Below are 12,815 nucleotides of genomic sequence, written 5' to 3'. Positions count from 1 at the left end.
ACAATTTGGGTTTCTGCCAGGTACTTGTGACCTGGCTTGGCCACTGTTTGAAAAACAGGATACTGGGCTAGATGGACTATTGGTCTGACACAGTATGACTACACTTATATTCATATGTATCATAATCTATACTGAATGTAGCCTAATGGAAAACCATTTAAAGCCGCCTTGAAAGACGTCTGAATCTGAGCACAGAATTATTAGTTGCAATGTAAATTTTGTAATGGATGTTGTTCCAGAAAGTTTAACATGTTGAAAATTTCCCCTGATGTAAGCGAAAGGGTTTCATCGTTGAGCCTTTTTAACTGGTTGTAAGCATTTAAGTATTCTTTTAAGTTTGTTGAAATCGATTTTAAAAAATGGAAAGATTTTCAGACTAATGACTAGTCAAGGTGGTTTTCACTCAATCCCATCTTGTCTTTTCTGAAGTCTTCTTACTACTTTTCAGTGATTGACATGCTGGCAATGCATTTCTCTTTTTGTTTGGTTTCTTTTGTTTGTTGCTTTACTTTAAACTTTATCATTTGTATTTGTATTTAACTTACACCTTTCACTGAGATAACGCAAGAAGTATTCGGCCTAGTGGTTCAATGGAAGTGGGTACACTGCTTGCCAGTGGATGGTACAGAGAGGGAAAGGAGTTTCAACCATCACACCCAATGACATCTACAGGGAGATTAAAAACACACTGGGGAACCACAGTATAGGCCTCTCAGTCATATGACAGGGCTAAATGGTATACAAACATTCATGGTGATACGGATATTGAAGGAACCAGTTCCAAATGGAGCCAGAAAAACAAATAAACTTTCTCCTCTGACCTACTACAGCTACCAAGTAAGTCTTCAAGAACATATACGAGGCAATTCTATGGTGCCTCAATTTCTTCACCGCAGTGTGTCAAGATTCCATTATAGAAAACTAGCGTAATCCCAGCATTGGCAGCTCATGTTTAGGTGCACCCTCTAATGCCATGTCAATGGCAGGCATAAGTTGACAGGCCTTAGGAGTCCTTTTTCAAAGGCATGCTACCGTTTTTAGCATGTGCTAAAAGTTAGAGATGCCCATATATTTCTATGAGTGTCTCTAGCGTTTAGCGTGCGCAGTGCACACTAAAAACGCTAGTGCACCTTTGTAAAAGGATCCCTAAGTGCACCAAGTGATACATAATTTATAGTTTTCTATAAATTACAAGCTTAATGGGGAGACAATGCCATGTCCAACCTATGCTCCACCCACATGTACACCCCTGTTGCAGTTAGGTGCTAAGGCACTTAGGTGCCTGTTAATTAATGGCACCTTTGACATGTGTAAGTGGCAAGTTCGAGTATCTTTAGGTGCCAGGTTATAGAATTACCCTGATTGCATATACAGTTCTCCTTTTCACACCCATTACATCACCAATATTATTATTTCTTTCTTCCTTTTCACAGGGCCTGTTTTTTAATGACTTCTGCAATGACACAGTAATTATATAATCATAAATGTTATCTGTGTATAACACTAACGACATGGTAACTCCACTGAACCTAAGAGAGCGATTGCTTCAACATTGCATATGGTAACATAGCCATTACTCTGCATAACAACTTAACTAATAAAGGAGCACAGGAGGCTCTTATCAGCTAGATAAAGAACTGAGATCACGTGAAGCCAGTTTTCCCTTTCAGGTCATGTTCTAGCTGATTAAGCAGCCCTGCCATTGAAAGCATTCTCCTATTATTAGCTTTCAAGTCAGTTCTCTTAATGTTAAAGCTTAACTGAGTTATTCTTCTAATTTTCCAGGCACTTACCCTAGCAGACTATGAACACCAAGAGAGTGCCTTGTTCACTGCAAAATCTAGTCCATTATCGCAGCAAGCTTGGTCATGCCACTCAGATTTGCAATAATGTAAATTAAATATGATCATATGTGCCGTGTTATCTGGCAGCAATAGTTAGTCATTTTAATAAATCTCAGTTGAAAATATCTTTTTAAGGACGTTGGCAGTGAGCTTGTCTCTTATTTTCTATGCTTCTATTCTTTTTCTGTGTTATTTTCTCTTTTTATGCTGTTTTTTCTTAGTTTTCTGTGATGTTCATTTCAGTTAGATATGGCTGTTTGGGGATCTCTTTGGTTGACATATGATGCTTGTTGGCTGCACTATATTGTTAAGTCGCTTTCCATTCTTGGAAACTACCTGTGTATTGTTATGCTTGTATATTGCAAAAGTTATTAAAAAGTGTTGACGTGAAAAATAAAATGCATTTTTAAAACTAAAGGTTATAAAATCAGCATTTTTAAGTTTATAAATGTGAGATGGTTATGCTATTACTCAGCAGTGACCATTCCTGGGAAACTGAAGTAAAGCATCCCTATTGGCTCTAGATTAGAGAGCTGCACGGCGGGATTCCCGCGGGGATGGAGGCAGTTCCTGCGGGGTTCCCGCGGGGATGGAAGCTGTTCTGCGGGGTTCCCGCGGGGACGGAGTCAGTTCCTGTGGGGTTCCCGCGGGGAGTTCTGTGGGCTTCCCGTGGAATTGTAAGCTCCACCTGCACCAGCCTCTCATCTACCGAATACCAATTTATTTGAGTGCTGTCTCCTCCTCCTCCTCCTCTTCTTCCTTGCTTTAACAGCATAAATGTGGAAAGTCTTCCATTAAGGAGGTGGTAGAGTCACAAATGATGACGGAATTCAAAAAGGCGTGCTAACCTTAAATGGCTGCATGTGTGTGGATATGTCAAGTGACACTTAGATCGCGACTCTGGCTGTGATGAACTAGAGCTGATACCTGGCAGACTTGTATGGTCTGTGTCTTGTATATGGCAATCTGGTGTAGGATGGGCTGGAAAGGGCTTAGACAGCAACTTCAGTGGCTGGAACATGAGGACAGTGCTGGACAGACTTTTATGGTCTGTGTCCCACAAATGAGAACATGAATAGGCTGGAGTGGGCTTCGATGGCAACTCCAGCAGTTGGAACATAAGGATGGAGCCAGATAGACCTCTGTGGTCTTTGTTCCAGAAACACGAAAGAAAGACCATAATCAAGTATATAATATCACACTTGTTGATTTAATGATGAATTGATCATGAGTGTGACTATTGGGCAGAGTGGATGGACCGTTCAGGTCTATTTGCTGTCACTTACTATGTTACTATTAATCCTCTTTGCTCCCAGGCTGGTGCACAGACCTCAGCTCTGACACAGGCATGAGAATCAGATGTCACCTGACCTACTGGCGCGTGCATGTGGTGACCTCTCAGCACACACTGCCAGTGAATCAGAGAGAAATCTTACATGTGCGCACCAGAGTGTTCCAAGTTCCAACTTCCGTTCCTTCCTTGCCTACAGTGCTGTGGCTCAAATCCAGAGAGAGACTGAGGGAGCTGACTGGAACTTTCTTTTATGTACTATTAAATTCTTACGGGGATGGGTGGGGATGGGTTAAATTCTTGCGGGGACGGGTGGGGACGGGTTGGGATGGTTTAAATTTTTGCGGGGATGGGTGGGGATGGGTAAGATTCCAGTGAGGATGGGTGGGGACGGGTAAGATTCCAGCGGGGATGGGCGGGGATGGGTAAGATTTCTGTCCCCGTGCAACTCTCTACTCTAGATAAAATGACATTCTTTAAAATCATGCTGCTGTAACCTGGGGTTTTAGAAGACTAAAAATCACTTTGGTAGTGCTGGATTTTAATGTGACTGAGATTTTCAAGCAGAAATTTATTTTTATTGTCCAGGATGGAGTGTCAAAGAAGGAACCAGGAGAAGAGGTACTGGGAATCATAGGAATGAATGTGCTACAAGATTTGGATTGGTCCCTCTTGGCACAAAATTGGGTCCAAAAGGGCAAAATATACAAAGTATGGCAGCAAGTACAAAAACAGGAGCAGGCAAGAATTGGTTATGTGAAGCTAGTGGGTCGGAGAAGAACAGTGTTATTGCCTTTGTCTAAAGCAACTCTGTTCGGAAGTTGTGTTGTCTTGAGAGAGTTGTGTTCACCAATAGCTAGCAACGCTGCCTCCAAATGTTCGAGTTGCTAATACATTAGTTGCCCCAGATAAAGATAAAGTGTGGCTGTATCTGGTTAATGCCAGTTGTCGGTCAGTGTCCTTACCACCAAGAGCTAGAGTGGCGGAAATAATCAAGCCGGCTGAGATACTTGTAGCTGTACCAGTTTCCTTTTATTACCAAGGGGATACAGTTCATGTCTGGAGATTGACAAACATTGATACAGTCTTAACAGAGGATATGGCGGTGGATATCCCCATACAAGTGGACTGGAGCATACTGACTACTCAGCAACAATCTGAGCTAAGAGTGATGTTGGCAAAGCATAGGAATGTCTTTTCAAGTCATGACACAGACATTGGTTACTCTAATATCATTCACCATGAGATCAACACAGAGGATGCAGCTCAGGTATTGAAGAGTCTCAACCCATATATTTGATGAGTTTAAGAGGCATGTTCAGGACCTTGTAGCACAGGGCGTTTTGGAGAACAGCACCAGTTCTTTGGCATCACCTGTGGTGATTAGTCACAAAAAAGGCGGCAGTATAAGGTTTTGATGTGAGTACAGAAAATTGAATCAAATGACCATTAAGGATGCCTACCTGCTACCTAGGATTGATGATTCTTTTGATGCCTTAAGTGAAGCTGTACTGTTCTTGTCTTTGAATTTAACATCTGGCTACTTCCAGGTAGTGATGAAGGAAACAGATAAGCAAAAGACAGCAGTGACTATACCTTTTGGGTTGTATCAGTGGACAAGAATGCCATTTGGTCTAGGCAATGCCAGAGCTATATTTCAAAGACTTATGGAAACTGTGCTCAGTGACTATGCAGGGTCTTGAACTAAAAATTAGCTTGAGTTATCTGCAGCAGGGCCCATTTTATTCCTATAGACCCTGCTGCGGATAACATGAACTAACCTTTAGTAAAAGACCCCCTATGTGTTCAACATACTGTTGACATACTGATTTTCTCAAAAGATTTTGCTACCTATTTGGAGAGGCTAGATAAGGTGATGTCTAAGTTGTCTGAGTGCGGACTGAAATTAAAGCCTAAAAAGTGCAAGCTACTCTTCAAGGAGGTGAATTACCTGGGCTATGTGGTATCAGAGAAAGGAGTAGCAGTGGATAAGTGCAAGTTGAAGCAGTTCAGAATTAGAAGGTTCCCCAGACAGCAAGGTTCCGCGTTAGGAGTTACGGATCAAGAAAGGGATCTGGGTGTCGTCGTCGATGATATGCTGAAACCTTCTGCTCAGTGTGCTGCTGCGGCTAGGAAAGCGAATAGAATGTTGGGTGTTATTAGGAAGGGTATGGAGTCCAGGTGTGTGGATGTTATAATGCCGTTGTATCGCTCCATGGTGCGACCGCACCTGGAGTATTGTGTTCAGTACTGGTCTCCGTATCTCAAAAAAGATATAGTAGAATTGGAAAAGGTACAGCGAAGGGCGACGAAAATGATAGTGGGGATGGGACGGCTTTCCTATGAAGAGAGGCTGAGAAGGCTAGGGCTTTTTAGCTTGGAGAAGAGACGGCTGAGGGGAGATATGATAGAAGTGTATAAAATAATGAGTGGAATGGATCGGGTGGATGTGAAGCGACTGTTCACGCTATCCAAAAATACTAGGACTAGAGGGCATGAGTTGAAGCTACAGTGTGGTAAATTTAAAACGAATCGGAGAAAATGTTTCTTCACCCAACGTGTAATTAGACTCTGGAATTCGTTGCCGGAGAACGTGGTACGGGCGGTTAGCTTGACGGAGTTTAAAAAGGGGTTAGATAGATTCCTAAAGGACAAGTCCATAGACCGCTATTAAATGGACTTGGAAAAATTCCGCATTTTTAGGTATAACTTGTCTGGAATGTTTTTACGTTTGGGGAGCGTGCCAGGTGCCCTTGACCTGGATTGGCCACTGTCAGTGACAGGATGCTGGGCTAGATGGACCTTTGGTCTTTCCCAGTATGGCACTACTTATGTACTTATGTACTTATGTACAACCGAATTAAGGCAGTTCTTGGGAATGACTAGTTACTATTGAAGGTTTGTGCCAGCTTTTGGTCAGATAGCAGCACTCTTACATAGTTTAACTGGCAAGAGTAAGCAGAAGAATAAGAGAATAAGGGTGCAGTGGAATGAGGTGCCTATCCCAGGTTTGGCTTTTCTGGGATCTTGCCAGGTATTTGTGACCTGGATTGGCCACTGTTGGAAATAGGATACTGGGCTTGATGGACTTTTGGTCTGTCCCAGTATGGCAATACTTATGTACCATATATGACTGATGCAAGCCACAGCGGTTTGGGTGCAGTTTTAAGTCAGTAGTGTAGTGGTGAGTGCAGTGCACTGTAGACAGGTGGGCCCAGGCCCATACATCCCCCTACATGTTACACTTTTGGTAGAAACTGTGAGCCCTCCAAAACTCACCAGAAACCCTCTATACCTACATATAGGTGTCTCCTTCACCCATATAGGATATTGTAGTGGTGTACAGTTGGGTTTTGGAGGGCTCAGCAGACACGATGAGGGAGCAATGGTGAGATGTGTACCTGGGAGCATTTATATGAAGTCCACAGCAGTGCCCTCTAGTGTGCCCATTGCTCTCCTGAGATGTCTGGTAGACCAGTCTACTAAAAATGCTGACCCCTCCTACATCCTAATGGATTGTTTTTCTACATTTTTCACTTGTCCAGTTTTTTTAATGGCCTGAAAAAAATAAACTCACAGAGCACAAAACATGGTTGGAAATGGTATTTTTGAAAAAAAAAAAAAAGACATTTTGCAGTTTCGAAAATAGTCATGTTTTCTATTTGGATTTGAGACATTTAGCACAAAACATCCAAAGTCCAACTTAGATGTCATATCAAAAATGCTCCTTAACATGTCTTTATAAAATACTAGCCTAAGTGGTAGAAATCACACCAAATTGCAGGCACTAAATATATATTTGCATGAGAGCAGGTGTACATGCCACCCTTCAATTATTTAAGTAAGCACATAAATTAGCCTAGTTTATAATCTTGCAAACTCTGTGCTGTACACAAACTGGACCACTATGTACCCATCTACCAGCAAAGTATGTGCCATCATTTTAATGTGTGTACTCTCATGTCCATCAGTATTTGCCAACAAATAAACAGAGGAACCTTCGCCTCTTTTTCTTTCAGAATTTTCCAACAGGCTATTTAAGTGCACATGTGGTCATCTACATATGAAAATGATTTTTTTTAGTTCAGTTTGTTTTATTAAAATTCCAAAACTTGTAATAGGCAAGAAAAAAAAACAAAAACATACAAACAACAATGGAGATCCAAAAGAGAAAAAATACCCTAAAAACCAAAAATGTACATTTTAGCATTTCTGTCATGTGAAAATGACTTTATATAGTGAGCCCTCATATGTGACTATTCTTGTTTTTTCTATTTTCTTTCAGGAAAATGGACAGAGAAAGTACGGAGGCCCTCCTCCAGGCTGGGATGCTCAACCTCCAGAGAGGGGCTGTGAAATTTTCATTGGCAAATTACCCCGTGATCTTTTTGAGGATGAACTTATACCTTTATGTGAAAAAGTAATGTATTTTTATCCACTAACTATTTGAGGGAATCTTCTAGGTGTTAGTGTATAACCCCAAAGGGGCCTAAGTCACTAACCCCCCTGTATACTAAGCCACGCGGCAATGCCGACACAGACCATTCAAAGTGAATGGGCTGTGTCGGCATTAGCGCACGGCTTAGTAAACATGGGGGTAAGGCTTTTTTTCTTATTCTGAATCTATGTGTAAAATAGTGTGGGTACATTGTTAGTGCACTTGAATATGCTGAAATGAAGGTCTATCAACAAAAAATATCAGGTGATGACTTTAAATTGTACTAACGTTATATATTTCTTGACTGACTTCGAGGAGCTAACACTTCCTTCATCGGGACAAATCCAAAAGTGTGTACTTGCTTTTAACGTACCTTAAGCTAGGACTTAGAAAAGGAAAGTAATTAAATATAAAAATCCAAATTTAAGCTGAAGGCAAGTTACAAGCCAGGAAACACTGTCTCAGCTTCCCTCTTGCAAACTAATTATTGAATAGAAGAAGCCCAATAAAAGTTGTGAGAATATTGTTTTACACTGTTCTTTCATGCATCATATCCTATTCTAAATGATGTAACTTGCACATACACCCCTAGATTTTATATATAGTGCCCAAATTTCGGCGTGATCCTGAGACCCACGCACAAGTAAATTAGAAAATGAGCCATTAACAATCAATTATTGATGTTAATTGTCACTAATTTAGATTTCTGTGTGGATCTGGTTGTGCGCAGTTCTGTAATGATCTGCACCCACATCCTTTCCCAAGGATGTGGGTGCAGATCATTACAAGGGGCTTGGCCATGGATGTGTCAGGGTGCTCCAAAGAATTATATGCAATGCTATAGAATTTGAGGGATGCGCCCAAGTTGTGAGTCAGAATTTACACCAGGTTCAGCTGGCTTAAGTCCTTGCCCCCAAAGTTAGTACGGGAATCCCCGCTAGGCACTATTCTATTAAGGGTGCTCATCCTGGAGCATCCTTTAAAGAACTGCGGTGAGCATACATTTTTCCCGCGCCTGTGGCATTTAGGGGACAATTCTATGTCTGGGTGCTAGAAATTAGGCAACAGACCTATGTATTCTGAGTGCTATTCTATAAAAACATGTACACATATAAGTACGTGTAGGATAATAGGAGATTAACAGGCTCATTTTCGAAAGAGAAGGACGTCCATCTTTCGACTCAAATCGGAAGATGGACGTCCTTCTCACAGAAATGTCCAAATCGGTATAATCGAAAGCTGATTTTGGATGTCCCCAACTGCACTCCATCGCAGGGATGGCCAAAGTTCAAGGGGGTGTGTCAGAGGCATAGCGAAGGCAGGGCTTGGGCGTGCCTAACACTTGGACGTCCTTGACCCATAATCGAAAAAAAGAAGGACGTGCCTGACGAGCACTTGGACATTGTCACCTGGACCTGTTTTTCTTATGACTAAGGCACAAAAAGGTGCTCAAATGACCTGATGACCACTGGAGAGAATCGGGGATGACCTCTCATTACCCCCCCCCCCCAGTGGTCACTAATCACCTCCCACACTCAAAAAAACATCTTTCAAAATATGTCCAGCATCAGATATCGTACTCAGGTCTGTGACAGCAGTATGCAGGTCCCTGGAGCAGTTTTAGTGGGTGCAGTGCACTTCAGACTGGTGGACCCAGCCCCATCCCCCCCCCCCTCCCATCTGTTACGTTTGTGGAGGAAACATCGAGCCCTCCAAAACCCACCACAAATCCACTGTACCCACATCTAGGTGCCCCTTCACCCGTAAGAGCTATGGTAGTGGTGTGTAGTTGTGGGTAGTGGGTTTTGGGGGGGGGTGGGGAGGCTCAACACACAAGGTAAGGTAACTATGTACCTGGTAGCAATTTCTGAAGTCCATTGCAGTGCCCCCTAGGGTGCCCGGGTGGTGTCCTGGCATGTCAGGGGGACCAGTGCAATACAAATGCTGGCTCCTCCCACGACCAAATGGCTTGCATTTGGTAGTTTCTGAGATGGACGTCCTTGGTTTCGATTATCGCCGAAAATCAGAAATGTCCATGTCTAGGGAAGACCAAATTTAAGGATTTGGACATCCCTAATGGTATTTTTGAAACGAAAGATGGATGTCCATCTTGTTTCGAAAATACGGGTTTCCCCGCCCCTGGATCGGGACGTTTTGCGAGGATGTCCAAATCAAAACTTGGACGTCCCTTTCGAAAATGCCCCTCTAAATTTACATTTCTTAAGTTTCCCTAATTTTCATGGTATGGCTCCCATGGATATATTGAAGAACTACTTGGTTGATGTTTTGAAATATTCCCCAGGACATATTCCTCCTATAAACAAGATTTAATTCTTGTCAGTTTCCTCAAATAAGAATAGAAGCAATACCTCTCAGGGAATGATTCAAAGAGAACAGTTAGAGAGCAATGAGGTAGATTTGAATAACAACAGCTTTTTTGGAAAATTCCATGATGGATGTATTAGAACGATCTACTTTACTTGTGGCATTTGTGTTTGAACAAGACTTGAATTCCCTTCTTCGGTTGCATTTTAGAAAATCTCAGGGCTTGTTTTTTTTTGGCCAGAAAGTTTGGATATTCCCAGACATTACAAAAAGACAGCCCAAGAAAGAAGGAAGGCTTTTGTTTTAACATTAAAACAACAAGTTTGAGAATGAGGAGCTTCTTGTTTATTGAGTTACCCTTGTAAATGTGTAATATGCTACATAGGAGTCAAGTATGGGTTTTTTGCTCCTGAACAGTTAAAGTCTTTTGTAGACATGAAAAGGTTATCTGTACCTACTAGCTGACTCGTGCGGTAGTCTGGATAAATAAGAATGTATATTTTACTTTTATGATACTCCTATATTTTCTTCGCTCTACACCCACAGATAAAGGTCTGTTAAAGAGAGAAATATTTTCTTTTTGTATCTTTAGTCCAAGTGTTGAATTTATGCCTTATTTTTATACGCTCTGGGTTTCTGTAAACAAGTTTATGCTTGTGAAATTTGTTTCAAAATATAGAAATAAGCCCCCCAATATTCAAAGCTATTTAACCGGCCAGAAATGGCTGCTGACCAGTTAAACAGCATTCGGGCACCTAACCACAAATATTGAGCATAAGATAACTGGTTATCTCCACTGAATATTTGCGGTCAGTGCTGAAAAGTTAATCGGCTATATTGCATGATAACCGGCAATATTCAGCACTGACCGGCTATGTTTAGCGGAGTAATCGGACCACATAAATAGCAGTCCTATCTTTGCCCGCTAATAACTTAACCAGCCAGCGCTGAATATTCGCTTAACCAGTTAAGTTAGCATTGGCCAAAAAACCCTGGATGTTCAATGCCGGTCAATGGAAATGGCACAGCATTGACTATCCGGGGTTAGCACCAACCACGGCAGTTATGTGGGACACCTCCTGTTGGCTGAATATCGATCCCAAAGAATTTTTTTTAAAGTATGCATGTATGGTGTAGGAGTGGTCTGAGGTGGAGTTTGGATGGACCATGGGTGAAGTCGGGATTTCCGTGCAGGTACGATTGTACCTATGTGTCTTCATAAGATGCTAGCATAAATCCTGGAACCTCTTTCTTCTGTCACTTACCAGTATTTGGCTTGCATGGCTGGTTTTAAAAAGGGGAGACTGGCAGCTAACAGAACAAAAATCCAGTGGTGGCTTTCTGTGAACCACCAGCCTCAGAGCGGCTCTGTCCTCTATCTCTCTTCCTATCTGCCAGCCAACCCTATCACTAAATTGCTTTGAAAGAGAGTCTCTGCCGCATCCTGCCATCACAGAAATGAGAAACCTGAATCAGACGGGCAGGATGTGGCAGAGACTTTCCTTTGGCAAACTCGCAGGGGTTTGGGTTGAGGGTTTGGGGGTCAGGTTTGGTGAATGCTGGCTCTTATGTCAGGGCTCAGAGTTGGGGGTGGGTGGCCAACTTGGGAGGGGAAATCACACAACCATCTTTGGAGCAGTGCTACTGGGTTGTGGATAACCTCTTGAGGTGGCAGTAAGTTTGACTGTGCTATCAGCAATCCTTACAGCTAGCCAGTGTGTTTCTTCTAGCGAAAAAGGTGCCGGTACTCAAATGCTAGGACACCCTTCAGGAGTGGGGTGATCACTGAGGGACCCACCCCATAATAGCCAGGCCCCCTGCAACCAGTCACAAAACCTATGACAAGACTGAATTGGTGTGTAGAACCTGAGCTCTTTCATTAAAACTTGGAGTCCATGGGTCAATTTTAGCAGACAATGGAAAAGGTGCCGGTACTCAGTACCCCCAAGTACCCCCTCAAAAAAATCCCTGCAGCTAGCACACGGTAACAACCTGTGTGCTAGGTGTCACAGCCAGCCATACCTCCGCCCATCCCTGCCACACTAAGACCCAGCCTACTCCCTTGATAGGCAGCTAACAAGGAATTTTTAACACAAAGGCTCCTGTTTTAACATAGTGCAAACTTGCGTTACTGAAAACCCCATATTAGCTACTTAATGTTGCTTAGTAGAAGGTCCCTGAAACAGATAATAAAATCATAATAAAAATAGACATTAAAAATTACAGAAACACAATGGCAAACATCAATTTAATATGATATTTCAATTTCAAATTAACCTAACCAAATGCACTCTGAAATCTAGCTTGTTCAGTTTTTCTTTAGGTGTACTGATGTTCTAGGGCCCACTGCATATTTATGGTGTTGCCTTTTCCTAAATAGTTCCCTTGTTATGTGAGTTTTGGGAGTTATGCTGGAAAGGTAGATTTGCTCTAGGTGCTGAGTGAATGTAGAGTTTTGCATTATTTTACACTATACCTGGTACTGGGAGGGTTTATATTACTGTTACTGAGATGAGACTAGAGTCAGACATTGTTTAGTATGGTAAAATTTATGGAGACATATCCTAGCTCTGATCTACACCCATTGTTGGCGGAAGGGACAGAGAAATTATATGGTTGCATAATATACATTTGGATTTAATCTTGTATGCAGAATTATATATATATATATATATATATATATATATATATATATATATATATATATAGTGGGGGATCTGAGGAGGGGGCTGTAACTCATTGGGAGCTGAAGAGGGCAATCTCTTTCACTCCCCCCCCCCCTCCCATTTAATGTGACATGCAAGCACTGAAGCCTGCATGGCTCAAATCACTACAGTTATTTGTTGGAGGTAGGGCAGGGGGTGGGCATGGGCAGAACATGGAGTGGGAAAGGGTAGAACATGGGCAGTGGCAAGTT

The 12,815-nt window shown here is 42.1% G+C and overlaps 1 protein-coding gene across 3 annotated transcripts in view; it reads left to right on the top strand.

The window, feature by feature from the left end:
* The window catches only part of A1CF (APOBEC1 complementation factor), a 136,275-nt gene that overhangs the window by 45,535 nt on the left and 77,925 nt on the right, over positions 1–12,815 (top strand). For all 3 annotated transcript variants that reach the window (XM_030203095.1, XM_030203093.1, XM_030203094.1), the window contains one exon: positions 7,421–7,555. In XM_030203095.1, the coding sequence (XP_030058955.1) occupies positions 7,421–7,555 (135 nt within the window). The remainder of the gene's footprint in view (positions 1–7,420; positions 7,556–12,815) is intronic.

This window comes from Microcaecilia unicolor, chromosome 5, assembly GCF_901765095.1.
Source record: "Microcaecilia unicolor chromosome 5, aMicUni1.1, whole genome shotgun sequence".
Classification (NCBI taxonomy): domain Eukaryota; kingdom Metazoa; phylum Chordata; class Amphibia; order Gymnophiona; family Siphonopidae; genus Microcaecilia; species Microcaecilia unicolor.
This window is presented reverse-complemented; position numbering and strand designations above follow the sequence as displayed.